Source organism: Amia ocellicauda, chromosome 6, assembly GCF_036373705.1.
Source record: "Amia ocellicauda isolate fAmiCal2 chromosome 6, fAmiCal2.hap1, whole genome shotgun sequence".
In the NCBI taxonomy this organism is placed as follows: domain Eukaryota; kingdom Metazoa; phylum Chordata; class Actinopteri; order Amiiformes; family Amiidae; genus Amia; species Amia ocellicauda.
Window position 1 is genome coordinate 22,565,542 of NC_089855.1, and position 21,667 is coordinate 22,587,208.

A 21,667-nucleotide genomic window follows, 5' to 3' on the forward strand; every position below is an offset into this window, starting at 1 on the left:
AGTACTGAAGAGCATGCAATTAGACCTTCAATTGCTTGAAATATATATTTTTAATATGCAACAAAGAAATTGTAAAAGATCCTGAAACGGGCAGTAGAGCATCTCGGGTGTGCTTTTTCCACACCAAAAACCATTATCAGATGTTTAATTCTCATTGTTTAAGTGAATTCCAGGATATAATAAAGGAACACTACATGGTCAGACAGAAAACAAAAACTGCAGATCTGTAGTAAAAGGCAACAGTGAAGACACTGCACTGTAGACATTTTCTCCATCAAATATGAAGGCATTGCATGAAGTAAAAAAGCCATTACCATGCTATGTTATTATTAGTTTCATGCAATAAACAATTATAGCAGGTAAATAGTTCCTTTTGGCTTAGACTTGCTTGAGTAAAGGCACTATGACCTGGCCAAGAGGACAAGACCATCAGAACCCCCACATTCGATGAATGAGTCAAGGAGCTGCTGTAAAGGGGTGGAGTAGGGATTCAAAGTGACAAATTATGGGAAAGTGCATGTGTTGCCAGATGCTTATGCTTGGGAAGGCGAGTCAGGTGTGAGATTGGGGGTGTCCTCCTCACAAACTTCAGGTTTGAAACTCCATTTACATTGTTAACAGTAAGCAAACATTGTGGTACCACCAGTTGACCATAAACTGAGAACTGGTGCCATCTTATCAGAAGAAGGCAGTGAGCATTGAGCATTCGGTTAAGATATTAGTATAAGGAATTCAACAAAACAAAAAAAAGTCTTACCACATCATCCGTCAATGTTCTAATGTTTACGTGCTACAAATAGGGAAAGAAAAAAGCAATTATCAGATTCTTATTGGTTAACGCAAATCATTTGGAAAAATACAAAATACGTTATTTAGTCTCTCTCTTCCTAGTACTATAGATGAAAGGAGGAACAGGATATTAGCCTACATGAAAACCAGATATTTTTTATCAGAGAAAATGCTTTTTACTCTGATGAGATGACACACAGCCTGAATCACACAACACAAAAATCAAGGTTTCCGTTTAATATTATAACGGCACATCCTTTTTGTTCATCCTCAGTCGTAGTCACCCACTTCAGCTGCATGCAAGGCATAAAGCAGTAACAGTACTAACAAGTTTGTCTGCATTTTTACACAGCATGTAAAATAATTTAAAGGAGCAAGTTCATTATAGTTTACTATGCAAAAACACCAACATACATTATTTCAAAAGTTCTTGCGATTTATCTGAAATAACTATCAACTATGCAGCTGAAAAAAGGTTCATCCATTTGTTTAATTGGTACGCCACTAAAATCTAAGTGCTAGTAAGAAAATCACCAATTCTTTTTTTTTTTTTTTCTAGCAGTGTGAAAGGTCACTTTGACAACCATATCATTTGGGTGTGAAAAATAAACCATAGATTTACAGTATTTGCCTTATTGCCAAACACATTAAACAGAAGTGTTTTGATTAATTAGCCTGAACGGTTTGGAACTTCTCTTTTCAAACCTGCACTTTCCATCTGCGCTTCTAAAATAAAAAATATCAATATCAGTTATTCAGTACAGTCGCAAAACGGACAGATCAGCACCCCCCAGCTTAAATGACAAACTGGGGGAGGAAAAAAAAAAAAAAAGATTGAACAGCAAACACATACTTCTTACACAGATAAACCACATTGGTATTGCCGATTCATCTGTATGGTTCAATGTCATAATTATTAAATTATGCAGCGTTTCGTGGCAAGAAAATACACTAAGACTCCATATTTCTTGCATAACCAATTACAAACTTTGGAGGAGAAAATATATTTTTGTCTAACATTAAACATACTTTCCTGTATCTCATACTGCATGTTCTCAAAAGAGAGAGTAAACACTGTCTGGGAGCTCTGAATTAGCCTAATCATTATGAATTGCACAGTAGGAATGACTTCTGCAGTTATGCGATAATTTCATATAACTTTTTTTTGATTCAAAAGCTTCACAGAACCCATATAATTTAAAACACAAAATCTGGTTAGGCAAACAGTCTAGTTATCAACTGGCTTGCGTTTTCATATTAGTTTAGTTTAATTACATTTCTAAATAAGAAGTTACCACCTGCCAGAAGTAATTTTAAAGTTTTGTATCCAAACCATATCTGCCGAGCTCTGCATTCACACACTGAATATATTAATGGTAAGGCTTTGAACACCCCAAGTACTAAATAAGGATTCATAATAGGAAAAAGTCTAGAACAAGTTGGTAAACTAGCCTAACTTTTAGTGAAACTTGTTACCTGTGGTGTAGATTTGAAAATGTGTTAATTATGTAAACCATTTGATTGAGTTTTGGTGTCACTTATTACGGTTGTAAATGGTATAAAAAATTATAAATGTTTACCTATCAGAGGTTTCCTGAATGTTATGCATTAGATCACGTTCCACGTGGCTGACAGTCTACACTGAGTTTTCCTTCCCCATACATAGTGATACAAGAACAGCAGTACTCAGAAATGTAATTTTTTTTATTAACAATTAAGCCTATATAAAAGAATATTCTGCAGAGAAAAAGTTGAGGCATTATGTTTTCTAAAGAAGGGGAGAAAAAAAAAACTATTGACAAAAGCTAATGGACCAATTTGGTCCATTGCAAGGGAATGTACTTATGTAAGCACAAACTACAAAACCCAAGATGTTAATCAATTTGTATGCCTTTTATTAGCATAATATCCACAAGCCAAAGCATAAAAAAACATTGGCTTGTCAATTTTTCCCAGTAACGACTGATCTTCACCTCTGTGCTTCTAATATTAAAATTTCCATTTACTAATAAATCCTTAAAAAAATATGTCTGTAAAGCATCTAAATGTAAATTTGCCTTCATTCAGATCAATTTACCAATTACCAAAGCAGGGAAGAATTATAAACCCTTAATTACGGAAAGATGCCATCATATATTTTCCATTTATAGATTTCGACAGTTATGAAGTTCTAATCTACAAAATATCGGTTTTGGAAAGGCACTGGACAAGAGGGGAGAAGATTTCCAGCTGTCAAAAGACTTTCAGCACTCCTGAACAATTAATAAAGGATTATTTTTTCTTTTCTTTTTTTATGGAGTCTTAAAATGCCACTAATTAAGTTTAACAAAAGCGTGTGTGTGGCTTCTAAAATCAGTTAAGTCAACTTCCTCCACAGTGGTCTGACTTGGTACTCACTGCACAGTACTTCACAACTGTTACAGAGTACACCCAGATGGTGTACATTAGAGTCTGTACTGAAATCTATATTTGTGATGTGACCTCATTAAAATTTCAGGTGTCCTGCTTTGCTTTGACTTTGTTAACATTTTATGTGTGATTAATTCTGATGCTTCAGCAGGTCATTCTAAAATACCAGAAAGTTATTGAAGACTCAGCTGAGTGAATCCACCATCAGTCTTACTTCATTAATGAAGTCAAAACAAAATCAGACCAGCTCAGTGTAAACATGTGGTAGGAGTGATCAATCATGGTGAGGCTAAATCGGAAATAGCCTTCAAACTTAAATCTAAAAAAAGACCCTTTGTTAATTACTTTGCAAGCAAAAGAGGAAAAAATGTCATTGCCTAGGATTCTGACAGTCTGGATTAAAATAAAATTGTATCATTATCAGTCAGACACAGCAAGTACCCCAATTTAGTTCACAAGCTTTAGCAGGCATGGAGAGTTTTCGGGGTCATTGTTTGAGGAAGAAAAGAAAATGAGGATCCTAGACTCACTGTTTATTCAGCTGAGCCCTGTGTTTCTGTATACACTGCTGTATATCTTTCAGCACTTTCAAAAGAAATTTAAGTTAGCAACTGTAGAAATTCCTCCTAAGCCTTTTAGATCCTAATTCACCATGATAGTGAAGACATCACTCCAAAGCCTTTACATTGACATTGTATACACAGATAAACATGTAAATGCAGGCAATTTTGTGTTCTCATGTATTCTGTAATGACATTTTTTTAAAGTCTATTTCATGTAAGAAAAGTACTTGGTTTAAAACAATTTATTTGCAAATTATGTAAACATTATTAGGCAGCGATCTTTACAATGAAGTATGACATGTTTTAGGGGGGAAAATGATCTCTATGTATATAAATAATTAATCTTCAGTGGCATCGTGCGATTTATTTGTTACAATAAGTTAATAACAATGATTTTCTTTTAAGATAGAGACTGCATTGTAAAAGCAGTCATAACAGACTTAATACTGCACAAGGGTGAAAGCATAAAACATATTAGTACCTAATTAGGGAGAACTCAAATTCAGCATGGATGTCTACAGTTTCTTTACATGAAAGCTACATTTGTTTTGTAGGCAAGGAAAGCTAGATCAACCATGTGTGAATCCATCAATAGTAATTAGAAACAATAGCGCAGTCAATTTTACATTTTGAAAGGGTTGACAAAAACAATTGCTGCTAAAAATATACAAGAAACCAAAAAATGCCAGGGTATATGGGTTTGCAGTGGTTCTTAGTGGAAAAATAACATTAAGAAAAAAACTAAACTAAACAGACAGAGCAAAATAAGGAAAATTTAGCCTAGTTGTGTAATTTTTCAGTAAATGGAATCCACTAAATCTGCATCTTTGAATATTAATATTGGATACAATGAAAGGAAAAAGTAAATGTCTGAAATATACAAATAGTAATACTTTTGCCATGCTGGGTTTCTAAGGATACCAAATGTCAATTGTTTGTTAGTTGGAGATTTAAACAAAAAAAAAAAAAAAAAAAAAATATTTAAGTAAAAAAATTCTATGACTTTTTTGAGTATATGCAGCAATATTGTTCTTTTGCCTCGTCAAGACAATACAGCTGCCTAAAAGTCCAGAAACCAAGCCATAATCATAACTTTCTCAGAAATTAAGGTAGCCGTGCACACAGATCTATAGACTCGCAAAGAATAAAAATGCCATCTGATCCAATTTTTCAGTTCTTTCATTGGAATCTCTCTTTTTGTGTTAGGTACTACTGTCTTGGAGCACTTTCTTGAAAGCCAGAAACATTTTCTAAGTTACCGTTTTGTTTTTGTTTGTATCTGAACATCCGGAGGGAGAGCAACATTAACCTCTGCAAACCCACAAGCAGAGGGGGGAAAAAACTGAACAGATGCATCTTCACCTCAATGTGTACAAACCCCAGAACAGACATATGGCGAGGCCAGCCAGAGATTAGCAACGTTAAGCCCTGTTCTCCCGAGTTTAGTACTTGCAGAACATCTGCTTATTAGGTTCATTGAATGAAAAGGAAAGCACATCTTTCAACAAAAAGAAAATCAGGAGTACAACATTCTCTTGGCTCACGCTTCGGCTGAACTATATATGAAATAAAGAATGACTTCTTTAACTGATATTCACTATGGAACCCAGGGTATATAAAAATATGATTGGTTAGTGCAATGAAATATGATGTATTACCAATAAAACTAAACATCTGTAGCAGTAACATTTTTTTCCTCTGCCTTTCAATATCAATTTCACACTTCACCTTAAGAAAAATGCATCCACAGTTGTTACTAACAGAAACAGGTTTAACGCACTGTGAAAGCCCCCACTTATGATGGCATTTCAAAAATTAATTAACTTCACACAGTGACTCAGAGTTTTAGTATTGCATACGGTACTCAGTGGTAGTTTACCCCCAGTGGATCTTTACTCAGTTTGCTCCGATTTCTACTTCAATACTCCCCACATCCCACAACTTTGCCATCTGTAAAGCTTCATTTTGAGCAAACATAATTACAAAGAAACTGCATGGGTGGACAGAGAAAACAATACCGAAACTGAAAAGGTAAGTAAATCTAAAAAGTGGCAAACCTCTCCATATGCATACACTGCTTATGCAGTTCCTTTGGCAAGATATTCTAAGAATGGCATTTATTTATTTATTGGAAAATGGTGGTTTTCATTCTTCACGTTCAATATCCGAGTTGATACTTTAGACACATTGAAATAATTGACAAAAAAAAAAAAAAAAGATTTGTAAAGGTTTTCAGTCTCCATCCATGCTGTGTACTCCGTAAATCCAGCAACTTTTGCACAGTACCAACATTGTACAGATAACAAGAATTTATTTTCCACCACACACTGAAATTTGAAGATTACATTTCTGTGCTAACCTCAACTTTAATTGTTCCGTTTCTACCTCGCAACAAATAGACAGGAGTGGAGTTTTAGAAGATATGTGTATCTTATTTGATATGATTTCCAATAGGTTATGGTTAGCTGATGGTATGAAACCGGGCAAACACAGAAAATGTTCATTGCTTTGTAAGGTTTTGAGATGAGATGATCTGACCACACTGCAAAGCTTTATAAATATACCTCATTGGGGAAATAAAGCTGACCAGCATGTCCTCAGCTTATTCTTGCAGGTCATAAGTTGCCATTGTAGCCTAGGTCTTGAGAGACCTCTAAAAACAGGTATCTGTCCCCAAAACAAAGTAAAACTTGCAGGCTCTCATTATATGGTTTATAAAAATATTACCTTCATGTAATAAGGTTTTGTTCCTGCAAGAACATTTTGAAAAAGCAGATTCTGTCCTGTAGCTTTGGACCTTTAGATGTGCATTCTACAGACTGTACCTTTCTTATAGAGATCAGAGGAGAGCCCAGTATGAATCAAGCATTAACAAAACAGTTGGTGGGAGAAAAGTCTGGCTTTCCTGATGACCACAGGCCCCTTATTTTTCCATTGCACTCTTTCTAGACAGTCAAGGTCTGTTCACCAGAAAGTTATTGACCTAATACTAAGTGCTGGTGGAAAACAGGTAAGACTTAAGTTGTTTCCCCTGCACTCCTGAAGTATTCATATGCACGGTAGTCTTTTGAAATACACTGCACTGTGAGGTACGCAGGGATAAGCAGCAGCAGGAAAAGAGTTGCATCCCATTCTCTTTTTCATGTGCATTCAAGTCACATACAACTGACACTCATTAAAAGGCTCTCCGTTACAATATCTGGTATGGGGCAACAGTACAATAGCACCTGACTACATTAAAACCTATTAAAATCACCTTTATTTCAACAGACACCTCATTAAAACATGCAAACTGCTCCACTCAAAGACTGAGTAATACATAACGCTCCTTATTAGAACAACATGACCAGGAAAGGCTGTATGAAAAGTTAGCAAGCATAGAATTCAGACAAGCCCTTATTAAAATGGAGTTCAAGAGGATTGTCAAAAAAAGGAAAGCATATTTCTATGCGGTATGGTATACATAAATGCAATAAGGTCTATAGACATCTCTTCGGCTGCACTCCAGAGAATACACTTATGAAAAGTTTGTTGTCCCAAGTTTTCACTTTAAGAAAATCATTTTTATTTGCCTGAAAAATTTTTCATTCTTTTAAAATAATAAGGAAAATGTGTCAGGATTATTTGTTTTCTTCCCATAGGATTGTGTTGATGTATACAAAATTGTGTTTTTAGAATTGATTAACCACAATAAGGCCATTTGTACATGTGCTTTACAAGTGCATTACAAATGTGTTGCCAAGACTTGAGTTTTATAGCCAGGTACAATAACTGCCGTTGCAGGCAATTCACATTTCTTATTATTAATCACCATTTACCACAGATGATATCGATTCATATTCTGCAGCTACTAAAATTACAAAAGTAACTTTCAATAACTTACACATTAAATAACATTTACCCTAATAATGACCAGATAAAAAAGCAGCATACTAAATTAAATAATTATCATAGTTATGGTACAAAGGATTTGCTACTCATATTGTACTCAAAACAAATCACAATAAGTCTTACTAGAAAACGGAATCTCATTTATGGAAACTTTTTCCAATACTTATATACTTCAAAGTAATCCACCCAGCAGATGAGTTTGCAAGCTTGGATAGTGGGCAGATCACAAAATGTTTACTGCATTTTCAACTCTAGACAGTGGGTATAATTCTAAATCTGATCAGCAGGAGATAAAAAGAAAAATAAGGAGTGAAGGCTATTTGTGGGTGTGTTGTATATTAAACGCAAGAGCTGCTTATGCACTGGTTTTGAGAGCAAGAATAATTTGCTGTTGGATGCTTAGTAATAGATCTGCCACCGCACGGATACCTAACTAACTTTCAAAGGTTTCAAAATACCTTCGAATCCCCAGCTAGCTAACACATCTTTGAAGCTGCAGACCTCTTAAAGCATCCTTAAAGCCTTCCAAAACAGATCTTATGTTGTGAATCATATGCACAGTGGCATCTCAAATTCAATGGAAGTTTGAATTACTTGTAAATAGGCCAAGATGTTGAAGCCACTTCTGAATACTGCTTCATCCTTAAATTGGACATAATCCATTCTGTTCAAGTTAATAAATTGGTGAAAAATCATGTAGCAAACTAACAGTCAGGATCACATCCCAAGACCCACCTGTCTTGTGGACATATTTTTACAATTCAGAATTATGGATTTAATACAATAAATTAACAGTTTAATTATTTAAAACTATTCAATGTTGGAGCTGAAAATAGGTGGATGGGGTTTGAGATTCACATTAACCATGTAATAGGGCATGGGTTGCAAAAATACTCACATTTAGGAGTAGGGCTGGGCGATAAATCGATAAGAAATTACCGCGATAATTATTGTTATCTCGATAACGATATAAAGATAATGACGATAATTCGGTAGTAACATCAGCTACAATATAGCAGGTTAATTTAACTAAAGTGTGCACGTCTCAGTCATGGCGTTTATGGACACATTTATAAACCAGTCCAGCTGCGTCGCATTTTAATATCTCGACAAAAATAACGTAATCTGTGCGATTGTGTGAGAGAAAACACCGTCAGCACCCCGCTCTTACCGGAGAAAACATTCATTCATGAAACATTCAGGGCTGTAGCCCCCTAAAACCTGAAGTCTAGCAACGCCCCTGAACCAGTCCTTAATGTTTTGGAGGGAAATCCAGATCTGCTGGATATATTTATTTATTCATTTAACTTGTAAATGGACACGTTAACTAAATCATGTTCGCCTTCATGCTGATCGTCTCCGCGGGGCTGTTATACATCAGAATGCAGATATTTATTTTGTTGAGGAAAAAGGACTGAAAAGGGATTTTACTTAATTTCACTCATGCATATTTTTATGTTGAAAAAATATTTTATCATTATAATTGTTTTGAATGTTCTACCTCAAATTTGTGAAATGATCCACTGTTTGCCAAGTGTTTGTCATGTTCTGACCATAAAGAATAGTTTAAAATCACAATTAACCTTCTGGTTTCTTCAACTTTCACTCAGGAGAACTTGAAAGAAATAATGACACGTGTCGTGATAATTATCAATATAGACTGATATGATTGTTTTTATCATGATAACATTTTTGGCCATATCGCCCAGCCCTATTTAGGAGGACCTATATTGTTGAACTGCTCTCTGCTCTCTAACCATGCATATGAGCTAAGGGTTTTATACCACATAATTTCTAGTGTTCTTTTGTGTGTCTACAGCATGTACTGATAAAGTATAAAGAGCTGTTGGTTATAATGGGGTAGTAATTTATTAAAGATGCAAAGCAAAGACTACAAGATGCATGTTACTCAGAACTTGTTAATACAGTATAATTAAAATACAGCCAGATAACAATCTCTCTATTTGGATAATTGTGCTAAATCATGGAAGACAGTTTAGTATGGGTGTAACACTGAAACATTAGTTATATATACACTCACCTAAAGGATTATTAGGAACACCTGTTCAATTTCTCATTAATGCAATTATCTAATCAACCAATCACATGGCAGTTGCTTCAATGCATTTAGGGGTGTGGTCCTGGTCAAGACAATCTCCTGAACTCCAAACTGAATGTCTGAATGGGAAAGAAAGGTGATTGAAGCAATTTTGAGCGTGGCATGGTTGTTGGTGCCAGACGGGCCGGTCTGAGTATTTCACAATCTGCTCAGTTACTGGGATTTTCACGCACAACCATTTCTAGGGTTTACAAAGAATGGTGTGAAAAGGGAAAAACATCCAGTATACGGCAGTCCTGTGGGCGAAAATGCCTTGTTGATGCTAGAGGTCAGAGGAGAATGGGCCGACTGATTCAAGCTGATAGAAGAGCAACTTTGACTGAAATAACCACTCGTTACAACCGAGGTATGCAGCAAAGCATTTGTGAAGCCACAACACGTACAACCTTGAGGCAGATGGGCTACAACAGCAGAAGACCCCACCGGGTACCACTCATCTCCACTACAAATAGGAAAAAGAGGCTACAATTTGCACAAGCTCACCAAAATTGGACAGTTGAAGACTGGAAAAATGTTGCCTGGTCTGATGAGTCTCGATTTCTGTTGAGACATTCAGATGGTAGAGTCAGAATTTGGCGTAAACAGAATGAGAACATTGATCCATCATGCCTTGTTACCACTGTGCAGGCTGGTGGTGGTGGTGTAATGGTGTGGGGGATGTTTTCTTGGCACACTTTAGGCCCCTTAGTGCCAATTGGGCATCGTTTAAATGCCACGGCCTACCTGAGCATTGTTTCTGACCATGTCCATCCCTTTATGACCACCATGTACCCATCCTCTGATGGCTACTTCCAGCAGGATAATGCACCATGTCACCAAGGTCAAATCATTTCAAATTGGTTTCTTGAACATGACAACGAGTTCACTGTACTAAACTGGCCCCCACAGTCACCAGATCTCAACCCAATAGAGCATCTTTGGGATGTGGTGGAACGGGAGCTTCGTGCCCTGGATGTGCATCCCACAAATCTCCATCAACTGCAAGATGCTACCCTATCAATATGGGCCAACATTTCTAAAGAATGCTTTCAGCACCTTGTTGAATCAATGCCACGTAGAATTAAGGCAGTTCTGAAGGCGAAAGGGGGTCAAACACAGTATTAGTATGGTGTTCCTAATAATCCTTTAGTTGAGTGTATTAGGGCTGTGCAATATAACGATAGATATTGTATGACGATAGAGAAACGTCTATCGTTTCATATTATGCGCGATCGTTTATATCGTAGTGTCGCAAATCGCACGCTTTACGGCAGTATTTTTCGTCATTAGGACGCTTTGCGTTCTCCGCGGTTCTTCCACACGTGCCGGGTGCGGCAAGAAATGAGCATCAGAAACACAGACGGACATGAGCAGAGAGACCTGACACACAATAACACACAACCAAGAGATACCTTAATGCGCAAGCGCACACGGTCCGCCCCGCTGTCATCGCCGGGCTGAACTCCATCTGCAAGCAGCACCCACGACAATACACGATCGCACCCCCACCCCCGCTAATTTAGACGGATAAAATTAAATAGTAGTTTGTTTGCATTTTAATAAATTGGAAAGCAATGCTAACAGATGCAGAGAGTTTAATTAGATGGTGAAGTGGTATAACAGCTTTTATTATTATTATTATTATTATTATTATTAACTATTTAGTATTAACACGTGCTGTACCGGTAAGAAGAATCGAAACGCGACAGTCAGAGGAGAAATGTCTCTGTCTAGCAGATGTTAATGCGCCACTATAAACCCGGCTGTGGTAAATGTAATGCCCCGTTTCCACTGGCGGACGCGTCCGTGTTTTGTGCCGGTTAACTTGCTGGTGCTGGACGTGTCCGTAAGCGTCCGTCCACTGAGGACATGATTCACTGTCACAATTGGAGGTGTGTGTTTGACTTGAGACACAGGAAGAGATCAGATACATTGTATAGGAAGATATTATCTCAAGTGCCGAGTGCGATCACGAAGGAATTGGTTTTATTAGCAGCATGGAGTGAAATCCACGTACAGAGACAATGACTGATACAGTTCATATCAGTGCATTAAACACTGTGATTCACAGACCGGCGCAGCGCTGACTAGTTACAATAAACTGAAGGATAACAATCGCATCGCAGCAGCCGATGGTATTAATATTGTATGAATAACTGGCCGGGGTTTCAGGCTGTGTGTGTGAATGTGTGCAGGACAATCCAGAGACAGTCAGTGTGAAGAGAATACGACTCAGTTATCGTGTCCATTTACAAGTTCAATTAATGACTAAATGAATACAGCAGATGCGGGGTTTAATCATTAAGGACTGGTAAAATAAATGCGTCCATACACGCCATGACTGAGACGCGCACTTTAGTTCAATTAAAGCTGCTATATTGTATCTGGATGATTAATCGTGAAACGTGTGTATTTTGTTTCAACTGTAACTTGCCCGGGTTCAGGACGTCTGATAAGTACATTATAAATAATACGGCAAATAGTATCGTTTGCATTTACAAATCTGTAGTAAGAGTAATACATTAAGGCAGTCACGCTGTGCGTTTAAAATACATATATACTAGCACAAATGATGACGATAATAATAACACTACATATTTGCTATTTAGTGTTATTGTCGCGCATTCTTATGGGAACATGCTTGTCTGAATATAAAGTTGTCTACACGTTCAGCTCGTCCTGCTATCTCTCAACAGAAACGTGTATTTATTACGCTGTTTACAATGATGTAAAGCAGAGAGTAAAACAGACACAAAGTCCTCTCCTCGTCAGGCTGTGTCGCTGTAGTGTCTCTGTCTCTGTTTTGAACACAAACACAAACCAAACCCACAGCCGCTGCTCCTCATCAGAGGGACGGATTCACAGCGGCTGCTTTTACGAAAAAAGCTCTGGGACTCCGGCGCGGCAGGCAGGACACGGACACCTAAACCAGTGGAACCGACGCATAAGTGAGTCTATACCGTTTCACAGCACGTGTTGCGTGATTACTATTACTTGTGTTATTGTTATGTGACAGTAAATCATGCGTGTGTGTATATATATATATATATATATATATATATATATATATATATATATATATACGCATGATCCCATAACATAACACACGTAATAGTAATCACACAACACTTGCACTGTTATATATTGCATTCTGCATATATTTACCATGACAGCCTGCATGTAGCATTTGTTAGTTTTGCATATTTAATTATTAAATAAAGACTTGTTTAAATGTCTTTGGTCTTATTTTGTAGCTTGATTGGATAAAAACAAGGCATATCGAGGTATATATCGCCAAACTTCCAAAAATAGATACAATTTTTAAGTCATATCGCCCAGCCCTAATTATATATATATATATATATATATATATATATATATATATCACACACACATATATATATACATATATACATACAGAGAGAGATTATGCATATAAATAAATCAACTACTAACAGAAACACTAACACGTTTTAGATATTTTACACATTTTGAGGATGCCAACATGGTTAACAATAATTTATGCATCTAATATTGTTATAGTATTACATATTATTAATTTCAACTGTGGCTCATACATATGAATCATAAAAGCAAATAGAGTTGCTTGAAACAGTGACTTATTGATGCTGTCATCTGCTACAGAATTGTAAGTCTCAGAAATTATATGAATTACTACACCTTTCACTCCAAATCCTTCTTTGACAAAAATTCAATTTCAATTTTAACAATAATGTATTGTCCCTGCTGTGCATTTGATGTTGTACAGCTTGTATGAATATAAGGAAAAATTGACCCTTAAAGCCTACATTTTAAAATCAGTTTCCAAGCATCATATACATTTCTACCAATGTTAAAATACAGAAAAATTATACCTATATAAAGACACAGAACTTCGATACATATATATGAAAACTACTTCACAGATGATAAAAAGGTATAGAAAAGACTGCTGAAGTTTTGAAGCTAGGAAGTCCAATGTACAATAACAAAGTTTCAAACTAATTTTATGTAATAAAAGTATATTAGTATTAAAATTAGTTGTGGTATCCCTGAAACTCAATTATCAAATTTAATTGTGACCTTTAATTTCATTTGTTTTCTATTTGTTCATATTTCTAACAATCATAATCACATTCAACTTGTATTTTATTGTACAAGTACAATTCTCAGACATTTTATTTATTGCAAAAGAAAAAAGGTGTAAATACTTACCAAAAATAATCAAACAGTACTTGAACAGTTGATAGTGTAATCATACAGAAGCTGCCAGGATGTATTAAGCAATGTACCTTTATCAATATAGAACATTTAATGAAAACAATATTGTACCATCATAATTTTGTTTTCAAATATATGTAATCTGCCCCATCATTATAGCAAACTAGCAAGTATTAATCCAAAATTGCAATCATACATAACCAACTATGATTATTGAGCACATTTCTCCTTGAATAGAAATGCAACTATTAAAATGTTAGACTAGTAAACAACATATTTGGAATATGATCAGCAATTTGCGTATTCCAGTTAAGACTTGGATTATTGAGCTCTCCTGGGGGTTATTAGCAGAAAATGTGAATACTTGTGTTGCTTATCCTTGCACGTCTGCATTGCCCAGAAATATTTTTCTTTCTACAGCACATGCACAATATGAACCAGAACCAAAAGGGTGTTATATTAATTCCACTTGCAAGTAAAAAGTGTGTTCACAGCATATTCTTCAGATACTGTAATAATCAGAACACAGCTTTGGACAAGAATACTATCAGAATAGCAGTTGCATAGAAGATTGATCCATTTCAGGGCTTACAAGCTGCAAGGAACACAAACATGACAAAAGGAAGCACCAGGGGTGTTCCTATACTACAAGTTTTAGGGGGATTCGAAACGGTGTCCAGGATCGAGGGGGGGGGGGGTTGCCGATAGTGTTTTGCGGAGTTACTTCTTCATTCTTGCATTCTTTTGTTGTATTATTTTTAGGGGGAATGAAATAAAATACAAGGGGCGGCTGACGGTGTCTGGACTGTTTGACTGTGCAATTACTTCGTAACCATATTATTTTTAGGAGGGTTGAGAACATACATCCCGCCTAAATAGGGTCTAGCGACACCCCTGGAGAGCACCATTTATTGTTTTAAAGTTTGTTTTCACAGACATTAAAATGTGTTTTCTGTGAAATGCAATATGCTATGCCAAATATCATGGATGAAGGCCTAGATATCTAAAAATTCAAGTACGAGTAAAAAAAGGTTACTTGATAATTAGCAGATGTAGCCAAGAGGTGCATTTATTTTCACTTCAGAGCTTTCCAATGATCATATGACATTTTTTAATTTAATATTAAAGTGATAACATAGCAAGAGGTTGGCATTAGTCTGAAAACCTGCATATTCAACCTAAAATTACTAGAATCTCTTACCACCTAGGTGACAATTACTGAACGGACACCAGATAGAATACATAACTAAAATGCAGCTAAAAACTCTCATTGCTGGCAAATGTAACGTTGAAATGGGCTTTGGAATCATATTTCAGCTTTTTATTAACATATCAAGCTTTGAGTGCTGATGAGTGCACTACAGTAACTGTTGAAGAGATTAGCTAGTGTGTCTCTCAGGAAGCAACTTGCAAAGAAAAAGACGGGTCAAGTGTTTTAATACATGTACAGTGCATCCGGAAAGTATTCACAGCGCTTCACTTTTTCCACATTTTGTTATCTTACAGCCTTATTCCAAAATTGATTAAATTCATTATTTTCCTCAAAATTCTACAAATACCCCATAATGACGTGAAAGAAGTTTGTTTGAAAAAATAAAAAACAAAAAAAGCACATGTACATAAGTATTCACAGCATTTGCTCAATACTTTGTTGAAGCAGCTTTGGCACCAATTACAGCCTCATGTCTTTTTGAGTATGATGCTACAAGCTTGGCACAACGATTTTTGGGCAGTTTCTCCCATTCTTCTTTGCAGGACCTCTCAAGCTCCATCAGGTTGGATGGGGAGCGTCGATGCACAGCCATTTTCAGATCTCTCCAGAGATATTCAATCGGGTTCAAGTCTGGGCTCTGGCTGGGCCATTCAAGGACATTCACAGAGTTGTCCTGTAGCCACTCCTTTGTTATCTTGGCTGTGTGCTTAGGGTCGTTGTCCTGTTGGAAGATGAACCTTCACCCCAGTCTGAGAGTGCTCTGGAGCAGGTTTTCATCAAGGATGTCTCTGTACATTTCTGCATTCATCTTTCCCTCGATCCTGACTAGTCTCCCAGTTCCTGCAGCTGAAAAACATCCCCACAGCATGATGCTGCCACCACCATGCTTCACTGTAGGGATGGTATTGGCCAGGTGATGAGCGGTGCGTGGTTTCCTCCAGACAGGATGCTTGCCATTCAGGCCAAAGAGTTCAATCTTTGTTTCATCAGACCAGACATGCAATGTTAACTGTAGGACCTTATATAGACAGGTGTGTGCCTTTCAAAATCATGTCCAGTCAACTGAATTTACCACGGGTGGACTCCAATCAAGTCAAGTCCAATCAAACAAACTTCTTTCATGGTGTCATTATGGGGTATTGTTTGAAGAATTTTGAGGAAAATAAATAATTTAATCCATTTTGGAATAAGGCTGTAACATAACAAAATGGGGAAAAAGTGAAGCGCTGTGAATACTTTCCGGATGCACTGTATGTCACCTTGCAGCTTCCAACACAAATATACATTTAACATTGTTCTGTAATTCTTCTGCAGAGTTGTCAACTATACCGCTGTACTGATCTCTTGTTTTTCCACCACTCATTTTTTCTTCCAACCAGCAGAGCTATGTAAACCTAGTTGCAAGAATGCAAAATGACTGACTTCATTAACCTAACTCAGCATCCAATGAAAGCAAAAAGAGCACAATCGGTTCAACTCTAACAGATTAATACCTTGAATTAATGTTACCTTCTCGATAGTGACACTGTCGAAATAAGCACTATTGAGGTTATCAACAGAAAAGCAAAAGAACTTTTAACTTGCAGTATTATATAAGATAAATATCAAAGAGTTCAAATGTCCTAAATTGTTTTTGTGAGTGCTTTGTTTTGTTTTTAGATCCTGTCCACAACATTACTCTTGCTAGACTCTTGTATGTACTGGTACCATTGATTTCCCATACGTTTAATTTTCCTCCTGTGCTTGTGTAATCTTCTGTTTTTCTTCAGAGAGTTGCCTGCATGAATATTAAGACTCTTTTCAGCCCCAAATCATGGCTTTCCTCAGAGCTCTTTGCATTTACAGAATTTAGGCTTTATTACATCCGAGCCAAATTGGTATCAAGTTTTCCACTCCCACCCTCACCAATTCAAAATAGTAATGCCTTTAATGACTGGTATTATATTAAATGCTTCAATCCACAGCTTTATATTAAAAATGAATATTTATACTCAAGTTATCCGTTTACTGAATGTAGGTCCACATTAAAATAGATTAAGCTTATAATTGTTTAATCATGCATGTACACACTAATTCATAAATGCCAGTAAAAGTGAAAACGAAACCTACTTCACAAAAGTAAATCAGTCTTAATTTTGAAAGACTTAATTTGTTCTACAACTGATTGCATTATAATGTATTAAGTTAATTTAATATAATATCGTGATACACATCACCTGTTCTCTTATTCATACTATCTGGGTTTCAGTCCTGACAAATACTGTGCTTTAATGGTAGGGATGTAGTGCATCACAGGTGTTACATAGACAAGCATTTACCATTTTTACACACGTTTATGCTGTATTTTTTAGGGATTCTACTGCTATGCACTCTGTTGTTGCTACATGGATTGCTCTTAAAACACGCTTTATGCGGCACAATTAAAAAGGCATTAAAAAAGCACACAAACCAAAGCCACACAAAACATGTGCACAAGGATAGAAAAGGAAATTAATAATTCTCAACAGGTATTTGTTTCATTGTTTTTACTCTGTTTTGAAATGTACATTTGCAAATATGCACTGAGCAATACAACATGCACATGTGGAAAAATACAGGAAGTACTTGACTAATGCCGGGGTCACACTACACGATTTCTACAATCCGACCCGATTTTGTGAACAGTGGGCAGCTCTAAGGCTACTTTGCGTCGTGAAGCAGCGCACACAGCCGAGCGCTTCAGCACAGGGACACTGCACCACTGATCTGACATCCTTGTCGTGGCGACCTGCGTCACGGCCTTCAAATCTCGCAGAAACACGCGTGATCCACACAGAGAAAAGGTGCACGTCCGTGTGTGTTGACATGTACAGGTCACGTCTGTGCAGCGCAGATCTGCAGATTTCTGCGGAAAGAACGCGACCACAAGCCGCTGCTGCCGTTTGTGTTCGTCTGTGCGGACAAACACAAAAAGCGTATAGTATTTTAAAATAACATGCCCCGAAACAACCATTGGTATTTGAAGTATTTGAATAAATACTTATGGAAATCTTGTTCTCCTGTCATGTTTATTCTTCTGTTTCTTCTCTCTTCTTCAGTCTGCTCGGCTCTCATTGGCTGCTGATGACGTCTCTCTCCATGATCGGCGCCGATCGAGTCGTAAATATTAAACATGTCTAACAAAATCGTAGCGGCTCCGAAAAAGCTTACAATCGGGTCGGAGGGCAAGCGATCGCATGGCAGCCCGTCTCTCACTACACGACCATCGGCAGCGGGACGCGCCCCGACCAGGCTGCCTGTCGTGACGATCAGCGCCGATCTGTCGTGAGGGCCAAATCGGGCTTAAAATCGGCATAAGTAACACCACTGTTGCAATTACTCATTTCAAATTTGCCACTAAAAGCACAGCATTTCGCACGACTAAAAGTCACAGTACCACACTTTAGCACGATCAAGAAATATACAGCAATTGACAAAAGCTTGACAAATTCCTGCTCATGGTTAAAGGCTACAATCCAATTCATAACAGCACCATAAATCCTTTAGTGTATTTTTGTACCCTTCTGAAACAAACTTCTGAGCATAAGAAAATGTGAACAATTACAGAGGCCTGGCCTAAATAGCATGGACTATTTTCCTTCTCCTTTCCACCCAAGTTTATAAAGTTCACCCATTTCTAAAACTACTGTATTCATATACTATACCGGCCAAACTAATTTTACCTGTGCAGTTTTTAATTTGAAATAAAGGGAAATGTATTAATTATGGGACTAGTTCCACGATAATCAGTCTGTTACAAAGACAGAAGGTGTCCATGTCACCTTAAATGTATTACACGTTGGTAATGCTGTATAGACACTATCCATACAAATACTTAGGTTATCCCCTTATTCTATACATTTAGATACTACATTAAAAAAAAAAAAATACAGGCTATATTTTCAAAATGTAAAAACCTCTGCCGAAGGTGCAACATGAAGCCCCCACAGAGTAATGTCAAACTGAATCTAGGCTGTGCCACAAACTAACTGTGGCAAGGTGTGCCCAGCAGCAGGAATCAAATTGGTTGAGCATCACTGGAACTGGGTTACAAGAATTAGCTTGGGGATCATCAGTTGGTTGAGGATATGCAACTGTGCCTTGCACAAGGACATGGTCTGTCCTCCTGCCGACAGTAGAACTGCACTGTCCCAAAGGAAGTTTGCATATGCAATTAGCTACCCAGGTCAAAACAGAACAGCAGCAGCAAGTCAGACTGTCCAAGAGCACACTTATTTTCCCACAACCTTTTCATCTTGTTAATTTATCAAATTCTGCTTTGAAACTAAATGGTAAATTATGAATTTTGACATTTAAACTTGCAGCAGTGTTGGAAAGACGTTTTGTGCCCTTTCAATGCTCTATTGATACTATCTGCAATTTCTTCCCGAGCACCTGACAAATGTTCCCTAAATGAAAAGAATGGCTCTGTTGTCTCAGTCCTGCTAGTGCATGCTCATGAGAGAAAATAAGGAATGAATGGGACTATCACAAAACGTTGAGTATAGTAAAAGCCACATTATCACTTTACTATCCAGAACACTCTGGTTGATATCAGCAACCAATGGACATTCTAATCTATCCAACTGAAAAACATTAATTGAATGACAATTTAAATCACATCATTAAGGATCTAGGTGCAATTAAGGCCTGCACTTAACCAAACTGAAAAATCCAATAGTTGACAAGCCCTGTCGGTGGCAGCCACCAGTATAATGGTTTTATTATGATTTTATTCCTCAAACCCATATTAGTCATTGTTTGTTCTCTTGATTAAAAATGTCCAACATATAGTCCTATATTCTTCCTGATGTAAAGCCTTTTGCATATGGCACTGAAAAAAGTTAAAAAAAAAAATCTGTTCTGTAATAATCCCAAAACATACAAAAATAGCCTTAAAAAAGGTATATGTATATTCCAGAAAGAAAAACATAAAACGGGTGACATCCACTGGAAAGTGTGTGCCGAAAATAAGGTAAAATGTTTCAATCCCGTTTACCATGCAATGATAATCCACAACAACATATTTAAAGATTCCTTGCACTGCAGTCAAGCAGCTACAATACATACTGCAAGTAAGGCTAGTTTCCATGGTAACAAAAAACAATATTGTACTTGTAGACATCTCTGCTCCATCATGCAAGCTGTAAAAGCACACAAGATGATGATTGCAAGAAAACTGCAGGGCTTCTGTGATATTCTACCATTTTATTTTAAAAAGATAATTATAGTATTATAGTTCAAATTGCAGGATGTTTTATTAAAACAGCTCAAAATGTTCTTAAGATTTGTTTTTTGGTTTGCTTTGATTTTCTTGGACTTGTCAAATTCATATTCGTAATAAGAGGGATCAAGAAATAGGCTATATTTTACACTTTTCACTAGAAAAATCACAATTTGGTCCCCTTCTTCTGAAAAGAATGTTGTGCCATTAAAATTAAGTAAGAGATTTTGCATTTGATAGCAGCAGAACCTCTACGTTAAAAAATCAAATTAATAAAATGTTATTAAGGTTGAACTTCATACTCCACCACACTCAACAACTCGTGTTACTGGAAATCCAGATATTGGCTTATATAATATAAAACAAGATAGAGACTTCATATGGCAGAAATTCATTAATACCAACACCATGGGAGCACTTCAACATGAACTTGCTGGTAATTTTTCAGAAAAAATATATTTACACAGACAGAATCGCTGTTAGGGATTCTGGAATACAACTTAATAATAAACATCCAGTACACTGCTGAAGTAATCTTAGTCAGTGTCCTCAAATGTAGACCAAGATCTATAGAAGTTGTAAATTTAGTTTTTGCCATTTGTTGCAAAACATTATACAATAATACAATTATTAAATCGTTTTTAAGTCTGTTCTATAATAGACATGTTTACTGAAATTTTAGGTGCTGCATTTTAAGTTGCATTAATATTTACATTTTCAAGCATGCTGACATAAAGAAGTTCAATATAGAATCAGATGGGTTTTTTTTTTTTAAACAGCATTTTTTGCACAATCCACTATTATCTGGCCATTAGCCCCGTAAATCACATCATGAATTGTTCTTTACACTGTTATTGCATCAAATGATAAAATCAAAAATATTATTAGGAGATATTTGCTTAAAAAAAAGATCAACACCCCTCTGTAAGACCCTTTATTGGTTAATGTTCAATTGTTAACTGCACCATTAAGGCAGTCAAACATGTTGTGATAAACCTCAAGCATAGCTGGCAGATTCTGTAATTGCTCCACAGAATTGGTTCTGTTCAATAAGCACAAAATGATGTGCTGCCTACCAATGAGGTCAATGCCGTTTCCTTCATTTTACAACGTATTTGCCCTATCTTGCGTCTCATTTTTTAAAGGCCAGTCCTGCCGTTTCCAATTAAGGCTCGTTTTTGCTTTGTTCTGCATTTTCATTTTAGTCTGTTCAAAAGAAAAACCTATACATTTAATAATCC

The 21,667-nt window shown here is 36.6% G+C and overlaps 1 protein-coding gene across 2 annotated transcripts in view; it reads right to left on the reverse strand.

Annotated features, from left to right (window-relative positions):
- The window catches only part of LOC136751235 (protein diaphanous homolog 3), a 371,067-nt gene that overhangs the window by 325,549 nt on the left and 23,851 nt on the right, over positions 1-21,667 (reverse strand). Inside the window, exon 2 of one of the 2 annotated variants that reach the window (XM_066706676.1) lies at positions 758-790. The exons of the other annotated variant lie outside the window; for it this stretch is intronic. Within the exon in view, the coding sequence (XP_066562773.1) occupies positions 758-790 (33 nt within the window). The remainder of the gene's footprint in view (positions 1-757; positions 791-21,667) is intronic. 2 annotated transcript variants of the gene reach the window in all.